At 39.1% G+C, this 23,191-nt stretch overlaps 1 protein-coding gene across 1 annotated transcript in view; it reads left to right on the forward strand.

Annotated features, from left to right (window-relative positions):
- The window catches only part of LOC309870199 (uncharacterized protein), a gene marked incomplete at its 5' end in the record, with an annotated part of 24,236 nt that extends 7,709 nt beyond the window's left edge, over window positions 1-16,527 (forward strand). Inside the window, 2 exons of the mRNA XM_082742411.1 lie at window positions 8,665-8,720; window positions 16,128-16,527. Of these exons, the coding sequence (XP_082598537.1) occupies window positions 8,665-8,720; window positions 16,128-16,275 (204 nt within the window). The 3' untranslated portion in view covers window positions 16,276-16,527. The remainder of the gene's footprint in view (window positions 1-8,664; window positions 8,721-16,127) is intronic.
- Window positions 16,528-23,191: the final 6,664 nt, after the last annotated feature.

Raw genomic sequence — 23,191 nt, forward strand, 5'->3', positions numbered from 1 at the left:
GCAGTTGAAAGTCACTGCCAACTAATTATGAATCAGAAATTAAGATAAAACATCTCTGAAACTAAGAACTGTGGGAAAATATATTTGGATTTCAAAAACTCTGATTTACAGCTTTGCAGGAAGATGTTTATTGCAAAATGAGTTTCCTAGTGCTGTACTGTAGAGGTAAAGGCATTTGAGAGCCTACCAGGGCCACTAGTGGTCAAGTAGGCAAAAGTAGGTAAAAACGTGGAAGCAAATTGAGCATCTTTGAACTCGGCTTGTGTCACTGACGGGATGTTCATGAAGTGGGCATGCTACGAAATGCTCCCCTTTAGGAGCATATGTGGCTGCTCTCCTTTGGACCTAGGAAAAGGGAATAAAGATGAGAATATTTGCTTATCCATTCACCAATTAAAAGGCACTTAGAGTGTTTTCATTTGGGGGCTCTTATAAATTGTGTGTCCAGGTTTTTGTGTGAACATCCTTTCATTTCTCTTGGGTAAGTATCTCGTTTAAGGAAGATTTCAAATGCGCTAATACTTTTATAACCTCTAACATGTTATGTGGAGATCTAGCAGAGATACAGGTGGATTAATCTGAGATTAATTTCTCAGTCCATGCTAATGGCCCATCCTGGATGTCACCCACTAGTGTGCAGAAGGCCTCCTTTTAATGGACTTTCTCATTTCCCTTTTCTACAGTGGCAGTGGTGGCCAGGGTCTTCATTCTGCTTAAGTCCTCCAGGTGCCTTCTAAGAAGCAGGTAAAGAAGACTGCACAGTACCTGGAAACCTTCCAGGCTGCAGAATTCAGCCTCACTCATAGTTCCCTCGGTGAATATGAAACTTCTATCAGATTGCCATAGAGTTGTCTGCTTAAAGGGTCTCAATGTGCCAGGTTGGTTTATCCACCAACTCTTCCAGCATCAGTAGCTACTGTTGACTTTGCTTTCCTGAAGTATCTTGACAGCAATTCAAGAAATTTTTCCTGAAGGATAAAAATTTTGGAGTCAAGCACTTCATATCCAGTATGTCTTTGGGGTCAACCAGTTGTACTTTCATATCTATCATAAAGTCATTTTTAATTTGTGTATTCCTAGTGAGGGATTCCATATCATCAGATTTCCCTGGCATCGCTTCTTTCTGCTCAGCTATAGTGAATTTTAAAGAAAAATCTCCTTCTGACTTAGCCTCATTTTTTTTATCCCTGAATTCAAGTTCCTCTTTGGCATTTGTCAATTCCTTTTCCTGTTCTGCAGTTCTGTCTGAGTTTCCTAACCCAGAACTGGGACAGAGAGTCTATAATTGCTTAAAGATTCTTTTATTTCTTCAGTCAATTGATCTTCTTTTCTTCTTGCAGCCACTGAAGTTTTGTCTGGCTCTTCTCTCCTTATATGACTTAGAATTTTTTCAAGCCCAGTGTAGTCTGCATTTTTTTGCAGTCTCCCCGCCCCAGCCCCTCCATGGTCAGAAGAGACAGCACAGGCTACAATGTCTACACTAAAGGTAGTGTTTTCTCTTCCCAATAGTTCCAAAAAGGGGGGAATTCAATTATTGAAAAGAAAATAACAAATTTTTTAAAAGATTTTATTTATTTATTTATTTTAGAGAGAGAGAGTGAGAGCAAGTGAGGAGAGGGAGGGGGGAGGGAGAGGGAGAAAGAATCTGAAGCCGACTCTATACCGAGTGCAGAACCCAATGCAGGGCTGGATCTCAGGACCCTGAGCTGAAACCAAGAGTCAGATGCTTAATCCACTGAGCTACCCAATCACCCCAGAAAACAATTTTAATAAAATTTATGGTGGGGCTGAAATAAAGTGGATACTTTAATAGGCTATCTTGATCTTAGCGAAGAACCATTTTATTGTAGGAAATTGGTTTTTAGAAAGGGATCATTTTGTTGTGAGAAAGAGAAACCCATTTGAGCTAGAGTTAAATCCTATAGCTTGATTCTGCTGCAGGCCCTGCCCTTCCTATGGGCTGTTTGGCTTTGGTTTCTCTTTGAATAGTTTCTCTTATTAGTTGAGGGAACTGCTGTAGCCTTTGTTTCTTGTAACCAGAAGAATCTAACAAAAACATTGGGTGTTTCTTACATACCATCCGTGTGTTTAGCACTAGAAGATAGGTGATACAAATCTTATCCCCAAGTAGTTCACTCTTAAGGCAAGACATAGGCATTTATAAATCATTGAAGAATAATACAAATAAATGTCAAATGAGTGGTCTGACAGTGAGGACTGAATGAATACGGAAAAGAGAGATCTGGATGTAGCCTGCAGAGAGCTTCTAAGATAAGGAGGTGGGAGAAAGTTATTTCTTAGTAAGTAGTAAGTGCCTACTTTCACGAGGACTTGAGCTGGAGTGGATTGATTACTATTTTCCACTCACATCCAGTATAAATATTAGACCCACAAAGGGAACTAGAAGTAAAAACTTCACCTTGGGACAAAGCACCCAAAATGGTAGCAGAGTTCACCTGACAGAAGCCTTTTCAATGATAAAGAGTTAAATGGCAATGGGTGAAGATGAGCAAGGTAGAGCTTTAAGAAAAATGCATAGTAGAGCAGCATAGGGTCTTTATTGTCATCAGTAATAGGTTAAAAGAACCTGTATGTTTACCCTGGGATGGGGGACTTACTGAGTTAACATTTTCTATTTGACCCAGAGCATGGTTGTCTGGGATTAGTGTGATCTTCAGTAAGAGAGCCTCTCAATTAGGCCTGTGTTTGGGAACTACTTCCCACCTATGATTTAGGCAATACTGAATGCATTATAAAGGGTATGGTTTCTCTTTTACAGCTGAAGATAAAGAAAACCCTGAGGATATCTAGGATCTTAAATCCTCTATAACCAGGGAAGACAGATTTCTCCTAACATGAAATACTAATATCAAACAATATGCAAAGGCAAATGAATTCCAAGAGAGGAAACCCTGTTTTAGAGCAACTTTTGAAATCTGTCATATATACTCACATAGAATTTGAGGGAAATAACCACAAATCCTTCACCAAAGTGTGAAGGAGCCAACATTAATCTCTCCCTAGGTCTAAAAAACTGCCAAGCTAAAATTTCTTATCACTGACTCCTTGACCTACTTTCCTTCTTTGCTTTGAGGGCACATCCTTACATGGGGTCTAATCATTTATTTGCCAAGAGATTAATTAGCTTTTCAGAGCCTCTGTGCTAGTTAATACTCCCAAAATAGACCACTAGTCCCACAGCCCATTGCTTCCTAGGAAGATGGATTATAGGAGTGACAAAATTTGAGCAAACTATATCTGTCAGTGCCGCTATGCTTATGAAAGATGTGACCTCCAACCCTTTCAGCTCAATTGTTCTCTAGTGTGTTGTTTTAATTATGCTCCCCCTTCCTTCAAGATTCCTGGAGCCTTGAGTAGATAAACCTAAGTTTCAAGGTGATGTGACTAGCAATATGATACGGTCCAAAGTCCAGGTGCTATAACAGACTTGGGTTTTAATCATGACTCTGCTTCTTTGATCAGGTTACCTGTCTGGGCTTCTTTTCCCTGATCTCTAAAATGTAGACTGATTGATAGTCCTCATCTCCTAGGATTGTGATGATGCTCAAGGAACAATGTATTAAACTGCTTACCCACAGAGTAAATATTCCATATATAGGAGCTGCTTGTATTGTGATGGACAGTTGAAGGCACAACATCTTCTGCCTTCAAGCTATTGAGGCTTGAGGGCGCATTGGATCCACTGGGGCTGTCAGAGCTTCAGGGGAGCTGAGAAACATGGATGTCTTTGACTAAATTGTTGATCAATGTAGCAGAATCTGAATTTTTCCTACTATACCCAAATGTGAAAACATATAGCCCTCTATTCGTATAACTTGCCTTGATGCTCTGATTCCCTCTGGTGGCAGAGGAAAAATCATAAATTGCCAGCTCTTATAGGTAACTCAGTCTCTTTCCATAATAAAGAGTCAATTTAGAGTCTACTTAGCCTCCTTAGGGATAAATGCTTAGTTTTTCAGGGTGGTCTTCCCCACCATACCCCTTCACAAAGGGGCTGCGTGTTGTACATGATGACCTCATGGCAAGGTAGAAGAGGTGGCTGCTCTGTGAATGGGTTCTTGGGCTCTCTACTAGGTCTTCACTGGTGTTTTAGGCTCCATACAAATCTCATGTTTTAGTGCCTTCTCATCTTGATTTCGAAACATTAAGTCGCAAGGCTCAACTCAGGCTTCAGATATCTTAATCAAAAGTAACCCCCTAGGGGCGCCTGGGTGGTTCAGTAAACCTGTGTCTTCTGCTCTGTAATCTCAGGTCCTGGGATGGAGTCCCGCATTGGGCTCTCTGCTCAGCAGGGAGTCTGCTCCCCCCACCAACCCACCTGCCTCTCTGCCTTCTTGTGATCTCTGTCAAAGAAAGAAAGAAAGAGAAGTAACCTCCTAGATTGAGTAACTTTAGTTACTCCTCTAGTTCTTGTATCGTGGCTTTAAATATTATGTATAGGCCAGTTACTCCTAAAGTAATACCTCTAGTCCAGACCTCTCCCTTGAACTCCAGGCTTGTATATATAAGTGCTTGTCTATAGAAGTCTGCAGTTAAGAAGTCTGCAAATAAGACTAGGCATGACTGAAAGCACAGTTAGGGGCATAGAGATTAGAAATGAGAAAAGAAAAGGCTAGAGCAATGGCAAATAATAAAAGACGGGCAAAATACTTAATTCTCCCCTAAGAAGAAAAGCAGAACAGCAGAACATAAAAATACTTAAAAGCAAAATTTTTAAATATATTTTTTCTGGGAAAAAAACCTGAAATCTACATTTTAACTGATACATAATAATTTAGGGAAAATTTGCTCAATAATGCCCAACACAATATTTTATTAAAACCATTGGACATTAAAAGATAAAGAATACGACTTCAAGAAGAAAAGAGCATAAAATACTCATGATCTTGGGTTAGAAAAAGTACAACACCAAAATCACTTCCAGAAAAGATAAAATTGATAAACTAGACGTCATCAAAATAGAACTTTTGCACTTCATGATACACCATTGGAATAGAAAGACAAACCTCAGAGAAAATATTCCCAGATCTTCTATCTGATACAGGAGTTGTATCCAGAATATAGAAAGACCTTAATAATAAAAAAGACAACACAATTAAAAAACCCAATGAGCAAAATATTTTATTTTATTTTTTTTAAGATTTTATTTATTTGACAGAGTGAGAGATCACAAGCAGGCAGGGAGGCAGGCAGAGAGAGAGGGTGGGAAACGGGCTCTCCACTGAGGAGAGAGCCTGATGCGGGGCTTGATCCCAGGACCCTGAGATCATGACCTGAACTGAAGGCAGAGGCTTAACCCACTGAGCCACCCAGGCGCCCTGAACAAAATATTTTAATAAGCATTTTACCTGTAAAAGATATATGAATGACTAATAAATACCTGAAAAGATGTGTAAAATCACTAATCATTAGGGAAATGAAAATCAAATCTATTGAGATACCACTTCACACCCACAAAAACGGCTATTATTAAAAGATAGGCTACAATCTATGGTGATTTTACTATAGTCCTAGAGAAACTAGAACCCTCAGACATGGCTGGTGGGGGTATAAAATGGTACAACCATTTTGGAAAACAGTTTGGCAGTTTTTTAAAAAGGTAAACAAACTTACATATGACCTAGCATTTTCACTGCTAGGTATCTGCCCAAGAGAAATAAAAAGCAAATATTTTCACAGAGACTTGTACACAGAGGTTCCTATGATTGGCAATAGCCTAAGTGTAGAAATGACCAGAATGTTCATCAGCTGGTGAATAGATAAAATATAGTAGTCAATTCTCATTATTCATGGGTTTCGCATACGCAGATTTCCCTGCGTGCTAAAACCTATTTGTAACCTCAAATCACTCGGAATTTCCAGGCCATTCTTGGATATGCACATGTGCAAAGTGGCAGAAAATTTGAGCCACCCAACAAACATGTTCCCGCTGAGGTCAGACAAGGTGACATTCTGCCTTCTCGTTTCAGTCCTGTTCCTATACACAGTTGTCCTTTTGCAGTCTATTTAATGCCATGTTTTTCACTTTTTTTTTTTTTGGTGCTTTTTGTTGGTGATTTTGTTTAAAAAGGCATCCAAGCCTAGGGCTGAAGTGCTGGCTAGCATTCCTAAGCACAAGAAGGTTGTGATGCGCCTTGTGGAGAAAAAGACATGTTAGAGAAGCTTCATTTAGGCATAAGCTATAGTGCTGTTTTCCATGAGTTCAGCGGTTTTTTTTTTTAAGATTTTATTTTATTTATTTATTCGACAGAGAGAGAGCAAAAGAGCACAAGCCAGGAGACAGAGGGAGAGGGAGAAGCAGGCTCTCTGCTGAGCAGGGAGCCCAATGCAGGGCTCAATCCCAGGACCATGGGATCATGACCTGAGCCAAAGGCAGCTGCTTAACCAACTGAGCCACTTAGGTGCCCCCATGAATTCAATATTAATGAATCAACACTAAATAGTAAATATGGTGTCTTTAGACAGAAACATGTACAAAACAAAGTTATATATTATTAGTTGATGAAAATGACACGTTGCAGGAACCTAACCCTGCATTTCCCCTAAGGTCAATAATTCAGTATTCGCTAAATTCAGTGTTTGGAATGATTTTGTAGAACATAACTACCAGGAATAATGAGAATAGGCTCTGTATCCATACAATGGAGTTCTGTTCAGCAGTTAAAAAGGACCAAACCACTGATCGATGCAACAACATACATGAACCTCAAAGACATGCTATGTATGTAGGAAGAATGGGAAATTGAGACCCAAAGGAACATGACAATTCATAATATACAATTAGATAATTTTATTTTTATTATTATTTAAAGATTTTATTTATTTATTTATTTGACAGAGATCACAAGTAGGCAGAGAGGCAGGCAGAGAGAGAGGAGGAAGCAGAGTCCCTGCTGAGCAGAGAGCCCGATGCAGGACTCGAGCCCAGGACCCTGGGATCATGACCTGAGCCAAAGGCAGAGGCTTTAACCCACTGAGCCACCCAGGCACCCCGGATAATTTTATTATTGAGCAAAAAAATACCATAATGTAGACAAGTTACTCACAAGTGGCTACAAAGCTACAGTGGATTTTTAGTTCTATTTATCTGGAATTAAACCTAAAGTTGTTATACAGCATTCTTTTTTTTTTTTTTTTTTTTTTTGGTCCTGCGAGGAGCCTGACGCAGGACCCTGGGATCGTGGCCTGAACCAAAGGCGGTTGCTTAACGGACTGAGCCACCCAGCTGCCCTCCCCCCCATCTTATTTTTAATAGATAAAGCAATTTTTTCAATTTGTGTTACTCGATATATTGAGCTTACTCTGACATCATCTTTTTACAATTCTTTATCAGGCTTACTCTGACGTCCTGATTTTCATAATCAATCAGATTTACTTTCATATTCTGTTCTTCATAGCTTTTATCAGCACCTCCTCTGGCTGCCTCTGCTAGTGCATCTGGTACATACAAGCCATTACATGCTTCAACATTCCTCAATAACATTTCCCACTTGTGAAAGAATCCAGATGCAAAAGACTACACATTACATGATCTCATTTCTGTGACTTTTCCAGAAAAGGCAAATCCCTTTTGATTTTTTAAAATTTTTTCAAAGATTTTATTTTTGAGTAATCTCTATACCCAACCTTGGGCTCAAACCCACAAGCCTGAGATTGTGCTCTATTGACTGACCCATCCAGGTGCCCTGGCAAATCTCTTTTTAAAACTGGGATATAATTGGCATGTACTGTTGTGTTAGTTTTAGGTGTACAACATGATGTTTCAATAGATGTATAGATTGTGAAGTGATCACCACAAGAAGTTTAGTTAACATCCATCACCATGCATGGTTACATTTTTTTCTTATGAGAATTTTTAAGACCCACTCTCCTAGCAACTTTCCAGTGCACAGTACAGTATTGTGAAGCCTGCTGTACCTTAAATCACAGGACTTACTTGTAACTGGAGGTTTGTACCTTGCACCACCTTCATCCATTTCTCTTGCCCCCTCACGCTCCACCTCTGGCAACCACTAATCTGTTCTCTGTATCTGAGTGGCATTTTGTAAAACACTTGTTTGTTTCTTTAGATTTCACATGTAAATGAGATCATAAGATATTTGTCTTTTTCTTTATGACGTATTTCACTTATACTGCCCTCAAGTTGCATCCACATTTTTCCAAATGACAGAATTTCCCTTTTTATGAGCAGTTTTCCATTGTATATGTATGCCACATTTTCCTTCTCCATTGATGGACACTTAGGTTGTTTCCGTGTCTTGGCTATTGGAAATAATGCTATACTGAATAAATGGGGGTGCAGATATCTTTTTGATAGTGATTTTGTTTTCTTTGAATCCATAATGGGGTTGCTGAATCACATATTAGTTCTATTAATTTTTTGAAGAACTTCTATAGTCTTTTCCATCGTGGCTGTACTAATTTATATTCCCACTAACAGTGCCCGGGGGTTCCTTTTTTTTCCACATTATTGCCAATACTTGTTAGTTCTTGCCTTTCTGATATAGCCATTTTAGCAGGCATGAGGCGATTATCTCATTGTGGTTTTTATTTGCATTTCCCTGATGATTAATGATATTGAGTGTCTTTTCATGTACCTGTTGGCCATCTGTATGCCTTATTTTTGAAAAATGTCTCTTTCAGATCTTTTGCCCATTTAAAAAACCAGGTTGTGCCTTTCTGCCTGTGGACACTGCCAGGTAAGCATTGTTAAAATCTCCCCTCCCACCGCCATCATGTGTCAGTCAGAGTCTCCCACAGACCCTGAACAGCTGCGGAAGCTCTTCATCGAGGTTTGAGCTTGGCAACAACGATGAGTCTGGGGAGCCGCTAGGAGCAATGGGAACACTTATGGCCTGTGTGGTAATGACAGATCCAAAGACCAAGCACTCCAGAGGCTTTGGGTTTGTCATGTACACCACTGTAGAGACGGTGGATGCAGCCATGAAGTCAGGGCCACACAAGGTGGATGGAAGAGCTGTGGAGCCAAAGAGGTCTCTCTCAAGAGAAGATTCTCAAAGACATGGTGCCCACTTCACTGTGAAAAAGATTTTTGTCAGCATTAAAGAAGACACTGAAGAACATCATCTAAGAAATTATTCTGAACAGTATGGAAAAACTGACGTGACTGACATCATGACTGACTGAGGCAGTGGCCACAAGAGAGGCTTTGCTTTTATAACATTTGATGACCATGACTCTGTACCCAAGACTGTCATTCAGAAATACCACACTGTGAATGGCCCCAACTGGGAAGTAAGGAGAGCCCTATTGAAGCAAGAGGGGGCAAGTGCTGTATCTGGCCAACGAAGTCTAAGTAGCTCTGGAAACTTTGGTGGTGGTCGTGGAGGTGGTTTCGGTGGGAATGACAACTGTGGTCATACAGGAAACTTAGATGGCAGTCAAGATGGTGGTGGATATGGTGACAGTGGGGATGGATATCGTGGATTTGGTAATGTTAGAAGCAACTCTGGAGGTGGTGGAGGCTATAATGATTTTGTCAGTTATAATAATCAATCTTTAAAATCTGGACCCATGAAAGGAGGATATTTTGGAGGCTGAAGCTCGGCCCCTGTGGTGGTGGAGGCCAGTACTTTACTAAACCATGAAAGCAAAGTGGCTACAGTGGTTCTAGCAGTAGCAGTAGCAATGACAGTGGCGGGAGGTTTCCATTGCTTCCAGGAAGCAGAGCTCAGTGGGAGAGGAGAGCCAGAGAAATGACAGGGAAGCTACAGGTTACAACAGATTTGTGATCTCAGCCAAACACAGTGGTGGCAGGGCCGAGCTATTACAAAGAAAACATGTTTTAGACAATACTGATGTGTATGGGCAAAAAACTCAGTGTCTATATTTGTGACTGATTGTTTAACAGGTTATTTTAGTTTCTGTTCTATGGAAAGTGTAAAGCATTCCAAGAAAGGGTTCTAATGTAGTTTTTTTTTTTCACCCATGCTGTTGATTGAAAAATGTAATCGTCTGATCATGATGCTGAATAAATGTGTCTTTAAAAAAATTAAAAACAAAAAATAAAAAATAGATCATTTTCCTATTGGGTTGTATGAATTCTTTATACTTTTTAATATTAGCCCCTTATCAGGCATGTGATCGGTAAACATTTTCTTCCAATCTGTAGGTTGCCTTCTCATTTTGTTGATGGTTTCCAGAAGCTTTGTGGTTTTATGTAGTCCCACTTGCTTATTTTTGCTTTTGTTACCTTTGATTTGGTGTCAAATCCAATAAATCATTGCCAAGAGCAATGTCTAGGAGCTTACTACCTATGTTTTTTTCTAGAAGTTTTATGGTTTCAGGTCTTATGTTTGAGTCTTTGATCCATTATGAGTTAATTTTTGTGTATGGTGTAAAGTAGTGCCCCAGTTTTATTCTTTTGCAAATGGCTCTCCAGTTGTCTCAATATCATGTATTGAAGAGACTGTCCTTTTTTCATTATATATTTTTGATTTTTTGTTGTAATTAATTGACCACCTATGCATGGATTTATCTCTGGGTTTTATTCTGTTCCACTAATCTATATGTCTGTTTTTATGCCAATACCATACTATTTTTATTACTATTGCTTTGAAACACAATTTGAAATCTGGAAATGGGATACCTCCAGCTTTGTTCTTTTTTTCTCCAGATTGCTTTGGCTCTCCAGGGTCTTCTGTGGTTCCATACAAATTTTTATATTTATTTGTTCTATTTCTATGAAAAATACCATAGGGATTTTGATAAGCACTGCACTGAGTCTGTAGATTGCTTTGGGTGGTATGGACTTTTTAACAATATTAATTCTTCCCCAAAAACCCAATATTAATTCTTCAGTTCATGAGCATAGAATGTCTTTCTACCTTTTTGCATCTTTTTCAGGTTCTTTCACCAGTGTCTTATAGTTTTCAGTGTATGGTCTTCCGTCTCCTTGGTTAAATTTATTCCTAGGCATTGTATTTTATTTTATTTTATTTATCTTAAAAAAACATTTTTTTAATTTTATTTATTTATTTGACAGACAAAGATCACAAGTAGGCAGAGAGACAGGCAGAGAGAGAGGAAGGGAAGCAGGCTCCTGGCCAAGCAGAGAGCCCATGCGGGGCTTGATCCCAGGACCCTGGGATCATGACCTGAGCCGAAGGCAGAGACTTTAACACACTGAGCCACCCAGGTCCCCCAATTTATCTTAAAATTTTTTTTTAATTTTTTTCTTAGTAATCTCTATACCCAATGTGGGGCTTGAACTCATGACCCCGAGATTAAGAGTCATATGCCAGCCAAGAATCCCCTCTTCCTAGGTATTTTAATCATTGTGATTCAGTTGTAAATAGGATTGTTTTCTTAACTTCTCTTTGTGATAGTTCATTATTCGTGTATAGAAATGCAATTGATTTTTGCATATTGATATCGTATCCTGCAACTTTACTGTATTTGTTAGTTCTAACAGTATTTTTGGTGGAGTCTTTAGTGTTTTCTATATATAGTATCTTATCTACAAATAGAAATAGTTTTACTTCTTCCTTTCTGTTTTGAATGGCTTGTATTGTTGTTGTTTTTTTTTTCTTTCCTAATTCATCAGTTAGGACTTCTAGTACGATGTTGAATAAGAGAAAAGGCAAATCTTGTAAGGATAGAAAGTAGATAGAAAATAGAAAGTTAAGGTGTTTGCCTGGGACAGGGAGTTGTGAATAGAGAGAGATTGCAAATGGGCACAAGGGATCTTTTTGGAGTGATGAAAGTGTTCTAATAATGGATTATGGTAACGGTTGCAGAACTATGTAAATTTACTAAAAATTATTATATCGTTCACTTAAAGTGAGCAAATATTATGGTATGTAAATTATTCCAGAGAGAGGAAATAAGGAATTATTTAGGCAGCCAGGTAAAAACATCAAGTCACTTTTTTTTTTTTTTTTTTTTTTTTTTTTTTTAAAACAAGTTTTCTGCCTTTATTTTATTTTATTTTATTTTTTTTTTTTTAAGATTTTATTTATTTATCAGAGAGAGAGAGGGCGAGAGAGCAAGCACAGGCAGACAGAATGGCAGGCAGAGGCAGAGGGAGAAGCAGGCTCCCTGCCAAGCAAGGAGCCCGATGCGGGACTCGATCCCAGGACGCTGGGATCATGACCTGAGCCGAAGGCAGCCGCTTAACCAACTGAGCCACCCAGGCGTCCCCATCAAGTCACTTTTAAGGGAAAGAAAATTGGATTCTCCTTAGAAACATACAGTTTCTCACAGAAACATTCAACGCCAGAAGACAATGAGACAATACCTACAGAACACACAACAAAAGAAATCGAACCATATCGTATCATATCGAACCAGTCTTTTTCCCATATCCCATGATCTTCTGCAATGTGACCTTGCTACTCTCCCGTTAAAAAGTGGGTCTAATTTTTCTCCCTTGGAAATTGGGTGGGCCTTAAGGACTCTCTTGTAATCAAAACAAGGAAGTGAAAGTGATGTTGGCGACTTCCAAGTCTAGGTTAGAAGAAGTCTTGCGGCTTCCGTGTAGGTCCTTTGTAACACTCCCTCCTCCCTAGAATCTCTCTCAAGATGCTCCCTTTAAGAATCCAGAGAGTGGGCTGTGAGAAGCCAAACCCCCATGGAGATGCTCTGGTTGACAGCTCCAGCTGAGCGCAGGTTTCAAATCATCCCAGCCCAGGTGCCAAACTGAGTAAAGAAGACTCCAGATGATTCCAGCCCCCCACTGTTTCAGTGCCCCCCCCCATCCTGCCACAAGAAATTATAGTCTTTTCCCCAGCTGAGACCCAAACCTCACAGAAACACAGACAATTCATTTGTCCTGCACCTTATGCAAATCATGACCCAGAGAATCATGGTTTTGTTTCCTGCTACTAGCTGGGGGACGCTTTGTTAAGCCAAAAGAGATAACCAGAACAGCAGTATGACAGAAGTGATACTGTGTTCTTTGCATTTCAAACAGTCATTTGGCTCATGATTTCAATCTGTCTCATTACTCATGATGTTTATTTATTTATTTTTAAAGATTTTATTTATTTATTTGACAGAGATCACAAGTAGGCAGAAAGGCAGGCAGAGAGAGAGAAGAGGGGAAGCAGGCTCCCTGCTGAGCAGAGAGCCCGATTCGGGTCTCCATCCCAGGACCCTGAGATCATGACCTGAGCCGAAGGCAGAGGCTTAACCAACTGAGCCACCCAGGCGCCCTGACTATCACTTGTCTAAGGTGGTAGCTACTATAACATTACTCTTCCTTTTGAAATAGTAAGTATTTTGTGCAGAGGTATTGTGAGACTTTGTAAATATTCCCATTCCTCATCAAACATTCAATTAGTTTATTTACTTTAATCAGTATGAACTAATGGGTTTCTCTTTTATTCAGTAGGTTATCATTATTTATTTTGCTGCTCCGATTGGCCTAGATTTGGCTAGTGGGAGTCCCTTTTAAGTTGCCTCTCATACCTTTTGACATGTCCCCATAACTCTCGAGCAGGTTCTAACTTCCAGTACAAGATGTCCCAGCTTTATCTACGGTATATGGGAACCAAGATCTGGCACTGGGTAGGCTCATTGCTGTAAGGTTGTACAAACACATGAATTGATATGTTAGTAAAATCTAAAAATTAATAAATACAGTCTCTATTTCTGTATGTCTATATTGACAACCATAAGTTTACACCACTACCTCTGATTTGAAATGAATGCCACAAGGTTCATTTTTGCCTTCTCCTTCTCCATATTTATTTGTCTTTTCTCTGACAATGAGACACCTGGTTCCCATTACCTTAATGTATTTACTTATTTGATTAATCACATTTTATGTATTCAATCGCTCATCGCCAGCATGGCCCCAGCTTCCGTGTTGGGGCCATTCCCTTCCACTTGGGCTTCTGTTCCACGGGAGCGGTCACCCTCCTACACTAACATCTTATTCACTCCACACGGACTGTGAAATCCCTTATTGCTCCCACCCCACGTGATCTTCCCCCAACCCTGTGTCCTCACCCTGCTTGGAAGCCCACTGTGGCATCTAGCGGTCTTGGACTGAATTGTCACAAAGGAAAAGGGACATAACCGGGAGAAGGGGAAGAGAAAGAAAAAAAGAAAGGGGAACTTATCTAACTTTTTTTAAAGTTGTGAAAATGCATGTTTAGAAAGTTTTTAAGTATATTACACAAAAGCAAACAAGCTTATCCTTAAAAAACCAAGTATCACATCCGTAGCCAATTACAACTACATCTTAGAGCAACATTTGTCTTTGTTTACAAATACAGCAGCGGGTGATAAAACCTAACATCTCAAACAGATTGCTTACTGTTTATAACACAAACACATGGGTATGTCTCAATTCATATTGTAGGCATTTTAACTTAAAGTGCATAGAGAATCACATACATTAAATTTGTCATTAAAAAAGTTAATTAGATCACAATTTCAAGAAAAATCAAGGACTGTAGAAGTCAAGGTCACTTGTAAGAAATTGATTTTTTTCAGAAATCTTTGTCAGTGAAACTATATAAGTATACAAAGTAATGAGATGTTTTCCTTTCCCTTTTTTCCGGGTTGAAGGCGCACTGTCACTGCTGGTAGCTGAAGAGCAGATACTGATTTGTTGCCAGTAAGTACACTTGATGCAACAATATTACATACTGCATCTAAAGGCAGAGTTGACAACTTATCCCAATGTAGGACAACCATGATTTACATATATATTGACCTGGATTTTTTTTTTTAAAGATTTTATTTATTTAGCTGACAGAGATCACAAGTAGGCAGAGAGGCAGGCAGAGAGAGAGGAAAGCAGGCTCCTTGCTGAGCAGAGAGCCCAATGTGGGGCTCGATCTCAGGACTCTGGGATCATGACCTGAGCCAAAGGCAGAGGCTTTAACCCACTGAGCCACCCAGGCGCCCCCTGTTTTGTTTTGTTTTTTTTAATGTAGTTTCCATAAATAGTAGATTTTAGAGTTAAATACAACCCAGTTGTCTTAAAACAATACAAATCAGGAATAACTCATGAGTTTACTAACTCAAAAAAAGTTCACTAATCAAAGCTCAAGAATAAAAATAAACGGTGTCAATGAACTCAATACCTGACAACAGCTATTGGCAATTTCAGTTACTGATAAATACTCCAAAACATAACCTCAAGAGGACCACATTTATTTTCTCTATATGGCAATGTGATTATTTTCAAAAGTGTGTATTTAGGGAAATAGCAATTATAGAAAAATAGTTGAATTAATTTGCCAATGAAGTTGCAAATTCTAACTATAATCCACATCATCTTAGATATTAAGTATATGGTTTCATAGAGTAAACAAATTCTCTCAAACAGCAATTCAATATAATTTTTTTAAAGATTTTTATTTAGGTATTTGACAGAGAGGGAACACAGCATGAGCAGGAGAAGGGGGAGAACCAGGCTCCCCGCTGAGTAGGGAGCCCGATGCTGGGCTCTATCCCAGGACCCTGGGATGATGACCTGAGTCAAAGGCAGACGCTTAACCGACTGAGCCTCCCAGGCACCCCACAATTCAATATAATTAATTAAAATAATTGCTTTAAGTTTGCATGAAAACCAATAAGTATCACATTTGAATGATTTTATATTTACATTTTTTAAATCTGGCCAGCATTGAAGAGGTTGACCAGGTTTTATATTTCTCACAGCAGAGGCTTGGGCAGTGGAATGTTACGTAGGGCATTTGTCATCAAAAATTCTCAGATGGGGCGCCTGGTCTGCTCATTTGGCTAAGCAGCTGCTTTCAGCTCAGGTCATGATCCCAGGGTCCTGGAACCAAGAGCCCCAAGGTCCTGGGCTCCCTGCTTAGCAGAGAGTCTACTTCTCCCTCTCCCTCTCCCTCTGTATGCGTGTGCTTTCTCTCTCTCTCTCTCTCTCTCAAATAAATGAATACAATCTTTAAATAAAAATTCATCAGGCATTTTTCTAACAAGAGCTTAACTCCTCTTCCCAATTGAAGGTGTGCTTGGTTCCCAAAGAGTCAGGTATGAAAGGGGAGGAAAAAATGTAACTTTATAGTGATCAAGGTTAACATCATCAGTAATAAGTCAGGTTGATATCCTGTACCCTTAATATGATGTGATGAGAATGACACTCTACTTCTGTGATCTTCCAGCAGCCCCAACCCCCAGTCTACAATGAGAAAAACCCCAGAAAAACCCCAATGGAAGGATATTCCTCATAATACAGGAGCAGCACTCTGGGACGCAGGCCATCAAAAACAAAGAAAGGTTGAGAAAATGTCACAGTCCGGAAGTACCTGAAGGGGCACAAAAGTAAGTGTAATGTGGTTTCCTGGATGAGATCCTGAACAGCAGAAGAAACATCAGAAGAAATCGAAGGAAATCAAAACAGAGTGTGAAGTTTAGTTAATGGCACTGTGTCAACATTCGTTCCTTAGTTTTGACAAACATACTATGGTAATATAAGATGGTACCCACAAGGTAAACTGAGAGTTACACAAGAATGCTTTCTGCTGTCTTTGCAACTTTTCTGTAAAACTAAAACTTATAAAATTAAACAGTTACAGGGGAAAATGAAGCGATCAAATATTAGAAAAAAGGTGAGTGTGAATTTCTCTGTTGGGAGTGGGAGACATTTACTAACTGCCTCAAGACTGAGACACACTAAGGAAAAGACTGATAAATCTGGCAAGCTAATACACCCAAGTGTATTACAATGTGGTGGCTTAAGCAACAGGACAACTTGGCTTAAGCAACAGAAACTTGACTTTTAAGATCAAGCTGTCAGCAGGGTTGGTTTCTTCTGGGGTCTCCCTCCCCAGTTTATAGATTACCATCTTCTGTCTGTCTTTACATGGTCTTCCCCAGTATCCGTGTTCTAATCTCCTTATAAGGAAATCAGTCATAATGAATTAGGGCCCATCAATATGACCTAATTTGAGCTTAATAACCTCTTTAAAGGACCTTTCTCAAGGTACAGTCACATTCTGAGGCGGCTGGGTGGCTCAATGGGTTAAAGCCTCTGCCTTTGGCTCAGGTCAGGGTCTCAGGATCCTAGGATCGAGCCTGCATTGGGCTCTCTGCTCAGCAGGGAGCCTGCTTCCCCCTCTCTATCTGCGTGCCTCTCTGCCTACTTGTGATCTCTCTCTCCCTCTGTCAAATAAATAAATATAATCTTAAAAAAAAAAAAGGTACAGTCACATTCTGAGGTACTTGGGGTTAGGAACTAACATTGGAATTTGGGAGGAAAACAATTCAGCCCATAACATAACAAACTGCATGACAAAAACCACAGTAAGTAAAAATAAAGATGGCAAACTGAGGAAAATGCTTGCAACTGATATCACAAAGGGTTAATATCCTTAATATATTAAGAATTTCTACAAGTAGAAAAAATAAAGACCAAGGGTCATATTAAAAAATGAATGAGAGATATTGAATAGATTCTTCACAGAAAAAGAAATACAAAGGCATTTGAAAATATCTCAACCTGTCTCATAAGAAAATCTCCTTTTCCACCTATCAGGTTGGCAAAAATCCAGGAGTTTGACAATTAGGTTATATCAATACACACTTCCATACATTGCCACTAGGAATGCAAAATGGCACAAGCCCATGGAGGAGAATTTAATCATATCTAGCAAAATTACATGTGCAAGTAAGCATCTGCCTTTGGCTCAGGTCATGATCTCAGCTCAATCCCTGGGATTGAGCCCCTCAAGGCCATGGCGGGCTCCCTGCCCAGCAGGGTGTCTGCTTCTCTCTCTCCCTCTGCACCTCCCCCTGCTTGTGTGGATGTGCGCACTCTCTCTCCCTCTCAAATAAATAAATAAAATCTTTAAAACAAATAAACTTCTCATATATTTGTGTATCAAATCATCACATTGTATACCTTTAAACTTGCACAATATCACATGATAATTATATCTCTAAAGACACTTTCTTCAAGGGAAAAAAGAGTCTTTATAATTTAGTACCAACTGTAATATTTTATGAATTAAATAATACATATAATGTCTGGGATTTGCCTAAAAGTAATCTATAGGTGGGGTGGTGAAGATAAATATAGATGATACAAGACTGGCCGTTAGCTAATAATCATTAAACCTGGATGACGTGTTAACCATTTTTATTTAACTTAAAAAAAAACTTGAACCCAACTTGAAGTGATTCTCACTTGTAAAGATAGAACAATTTGAACATTAAAAAGATTGTAAGTGGGGCGCCTGGGTGGCTCAGGGGGTTAAAGCCTCTGCCTTCAGCTCGGGTCATGATCCCAGGGTCCTGGGATCGAGCCCCGCGTCGGGCTCTCTGCTCAGCAGGGAGCCTTCTTCCCCCTCTCTCTGCCTGCCTCTCTGCCTACTTGTGATCTGTCAAATAAATAAAATCTTTAAAAAAAAAAAAGATTGTAACTGTTCATATTTTTTTTTAAGATTTTATTTATTTGTTTGACAGAGAGAGAGAGATCACAAGTAGGCAGAGAGGTGGGGCAAGGGTGGGGAGGAGCAGGCTCCCTGCTGAGCAGAGAGCCCAACGTGGGGCTTGATCCCAGGACCCTGAGATCATGACCTGAGCCAAGGCAGAGGCTTTAACCCACTGAGCCACCCAGGTGCCCCCCCCTTTTAATTAACATATAATGTATTATTTGCCCCAGGGGTACAGGTCTGTGAATCATCAGGCTTACACATTTTACAGCACTCACCATAGCACATACCCTCCCCAATGTCCATAACCCAGCCACCTTATCTCTACCCCCCCATCCCCCAGCAACCCTCAGTTTGTTTCTTGAGATTAAGAGTCTCTTATAGTTTGTCTCCCACCTATTCCCATCTTGTTTCATTTTTTTGTTTGTTTGTTTCATTTCTCTGTTTTCCAGAGTGGCTGCACCAGCTTGCTTTCCCACCAACTGTAACTGTTCGTATTTTTATCTAACATGATTCCAATCAAAATAGCAACCATTTTTAAAAATCTAGGCAAGTTAGATCTGAAGTTAATATAGAAAAATAAGCAATACTTGCCGATAAAACTCTGAAAAAATAAAGCAATGAGGAGAAACTAATCCTATCAAATATTACACATGCTATAAATGATGAAAACAGTGTGCACTAATGCACAACAAACCAATGGAGGATAATGGAAAATTCAGAAGATCCAAATATATATGGGAATTTTCTGTATGATAGAGATGGCATCTCCATTTTGTGGAGTAATAATGTTTTTGTAAAGTAAATAGTGTTATAACAACTGGGTAATCATTTGGGGGGGAAATGGATCCCTTCTTCACAAAAGTACAAGAGGGAAAATGAGTGAAATTTTTATCATCTTGGATATAGGAAGGTATTTCTTTCTTTCTTTTTTTTTTTTAAGATTTTATTTATTTATTTGGCAGACAGAGATCACAAGTAGGCAGAGAGGCAGGCAGAGAGAGGGGGGGAAGCAGGCTCCCTGCTGAGCAGAGAACCTAATGCGGGGCTTGATTCCAGGACCCCGAGATCATGACCTGAGCAGAAGGCAGAGGCTTTAACCACTGAGCCACCCAGGCGCCCCTAAGAAGGTTTTTCTAATTGTGACTCAAAATTCAGATATCGTTTAAAATTTGATAAATAATGGCTATCTAAAAATCTAAAACCTCTTCAAGTAAAAGAAACCATGGTCAAGGATAAATAGTAAACTGGGAAAAATATTTACAAGCCAAATTACAGACAGAGGAGTTAATCACTCTACCGATCAACTTACTATGTAAAGAGCTACTAGAAATTAAGATGAAATAAAACGTCAACACAATAGGAATAGGAAAAAATGGGCAAAATATAAGAAAAGTTCCAAAAGAAAGAAGACACAAGGAAGGAAGGAAGGAAGAAGACAAATGCCTCTTAATCATGAAACAATGTTGACCTTCACTCCTCATTCATAGTAAGAGAAATGCAAATGTGAACTATACTAAGATACTTTGTGCTCTATCAGACTAGTTGCGCAACAACACCTTCTCTTGGAGATGTTTGTGGAAATATATGCTGTCTTGCTCTCTACTCATTGAATGCCAAATGATAAACTCCTGTAAAGGGCAATTTGGCAACATCTAACACAATTACAAATACATTTACCCTTCAACTCCGCAATCCCACTTTTGGGAATTTATCCTTAAGATCCACTTGCAAATGTATGAAATATTGAATGTACAAGGTTATTCATTACAGAATTATTTCAATAGGGAAATAATTAAACTATGGTACATCCCACACAATGGAATACTATGAAGTTGTTTAAAAAAAAAGAATGAGCAAACTCTATGAACTTGTTTGGAAAGATTTCTAAGATGTATTGCTAGGTTTGTTTTTTTTTAATTGTTTTTGTTTTGTTAGATTTTTATGTTGGCTTTAGACGTATAGAGTTAGTGAATTTAAACTTTCTTTGGAGTTCTTCATTAGCATACTACATCAAATTTGCAGCCACAGACTAACATAAAGAAGGAAAAAAGTTAGAAGACCACTGAATTTGAGTTAAGTTAAAGAACAAAAAAAGCAACTGGCCAGAAATCGTAAAGCTGATGTGTTCAGTGTAGGAGTTTTTATTTTACTTTACTTAATTAATTAATTAATTAAGTTTTTTGAGCAAAGCAATAGAAGTTTATTAAATGAAGATACAGAAAAAGCTCTCAAAGAGTAAGAGAGGTCTTGAGAGGGTTGCCAGTGAGGGCCTTTAGGGTTGGTCGTTTATAAAAAGCTAACCAGGGAACTTAAATCCTTTTAACATCTATTGATAACATCTTCAATGGCTTACTTCCTTTTTAGGGTCTGGTTGTTCTTTTTTGGTCACAAGTGATTATTATATATATATTTTTTAATTTATTTGGCAGACAGAGATCACAAGTAGGCAGTAGAGGCAGGCAGAGAGAGAGGAAGGGAAGCAGGCTCCCTGCTAAGCAGAGAGCCCAATGCAGGGCTTGATCCCAGGACTCTGGGATCATGACCTGAGCCGAAAGCAGAGGCTTTAACCCACTGAGCCACCCAGGCGCCCCACAAGTGATTATTATAAAGACACCCACCCCACAAGCCTAGGGCAGGTGGTTGGAGGAGTTTTTATATTATCTGTATAGCTGGGCCTCTTTTTGTTTTGTTGAAAACAGTACATGTTGGTAGATGATATTCCCAGAAGCATGAATGTACTAAATTGTCTGCAGTCCTTTTATCTATGAGGCAAAAGTGGATGTTACCAATTCATTAACTCAGAATCAAATCTTTCTTGATCATCCCAAGACCATAGATACTGTTTTCGAGTTCTCAAACATGATTTGAATTCTTTGTTGGCTAAATTGGTTGCTTGGTGTAAACATCTTCCTGGTAGGGGTTCTGGTCTTTGACAGACACAATCTTCTGGATGTTATTTTTGTGTTCAGGGGTGATCTTTGAAGGCCTGCTGTCAGGGCTGCTTTCATCCAACAGTAGGTGTGGACATGGCTGATTTCTACATGTTCCTACCTTTGCTTGCTGTTCTGTGTCCTTCTCCTCACTCATGGACGGTTTCTCAAATTCAACAGTCCAGGGACATGTGGACGGTCCTTGCTTTGGGGGGGTCCATCGCCATTGCTCCATCTTTCACCATGACAAGATCGTCCAGATGGACCAGTGTCAAGGCTCTTAAGGTGGGTACAAAACCATTTCTGTTAAGGTCTTGCTGCCCCTGAGGCTTGTGTGGGAAGAAGCTTGGGTTCCTGTACCTCCCATAGAACTGAAGACCCATTAGTGATTCCAGAATAATCTGTTACGTGAAAAGCAAAATACAGAAGGATGAGTATATTGTAGTCATCTCTCGTAAAACAAAGGAGTTGAAAATAAGTGATTTATGAAAATCACTTGTATTTTCATAATGAAATGCTGGAATGATATAAGAAACTCTTAAGTGATAGCATCAAAGTGGGTAGACAGGAGCAAAGGCAGAACAAGACCTCAATGTGTACCATTTGGTATAATTTTCACTTCTGAACCATTCAAATGAATTATCTATTCAAAAGCAATAAAAAACCTTGGGACACCTGGTGGTGTAGTTTGGCTCAGGTCAATATCTCAGGGTCCTGGAAGCAAGCCCTACAACTGGCTTTCTACTCAGCAGGGAGTCGGGTCTCACTCTCCCTCTGTGCTGTCTCTTTCAAATAAACAAATAAAATCTTTTAAAAAAATATTCAAAAACTAAAATGTAGCATATTCATCCAGTTGAATCTATGTATTAGCTTTCTAAGTTAATTATTTTTAATATTTTTATTATTGATATTATTTATTTTATTTTTTATATTTTATTTTAATATTTTATTATTTTAAATTATTTAAATAACAATTATTTTAATTATTATTAAGTTTTATAAGTTAATTATTTCTAGTTAAAATAATTAACTGGATCTATACATATGGACAAGTGGAGACTTCAAAAGCAAGGTAAAGGGGTGCCTGGGTGGCTCAGTAGGTTAAAGCCTCTGCCTTCGGCTCAGGTCATGATCCCGGGGTCCTAGGATCGACCCCGCATTGGGCTCTCTGCTTGGTGGGGAGCCTGCTTCCCTCTCACTCTGCCTGCCTCTCTGCCTACTTGTGACCTCTCTCTCTCAAATAAATAAATAAATCTTTAAAAAACAAAAAAACAAAAGCAAGGTGAAGAAAGCAACTTGCAAAAAGATACAAACAGTGGGTACCATTTATATAAAAAATCTTAAACGTATCCAAAACATTCTATATATTGCTGTATTTATGTATTTGTGTGGGAAATATAGAAATTCACGCACCCAAAAGGTCACACAAGATTCTTGGTGGGTCTATCCCTGGAAAGGAAGGGATGATGTTGAAACTGAAGAATAAAACAAAGGGAAGGTATTAGCAAATGTTATTGTTTTACAAGGTATCAGTGAAGCAATTCTTTAGAGATAGGCTGAATGTTTTTGAGCAAGGTGATAGTATTACTTGAAATGTCCTTGGGAAGAATGATTTTATAGCCCACTATTGGATAGATTAAGTGAGGAGAAACTAAGAGAGACCAGTTAGTATCAGTAATTTAGATGAGAAAAAGTGAAGCATTGCATTAGAATGAAAGCAGTGGGGGCGCCTGGGTGGCTCAGTTGGCTGAACGTCTGACTCTTGATTTTGGCTCAGATCATGATCTCAAGGTTGTGGGATTGAGTCCCACGTTTGGCTCAGCACTGGGTGTGGAGCCTGCTGGATTCTCTCTTGCTCTG

The sequence above is a fragment of the Mustela nivalis genome (assembly GCF_964662115.1).
Source record: "Mustela nivalis genome assembly, chromosome: 7".
Lineage (NCBI taxonomy): Eukaryota > Metazoa > Chordata > Mammalia > Carnivora > Mustelidae > Mustela > Mustela nivalis.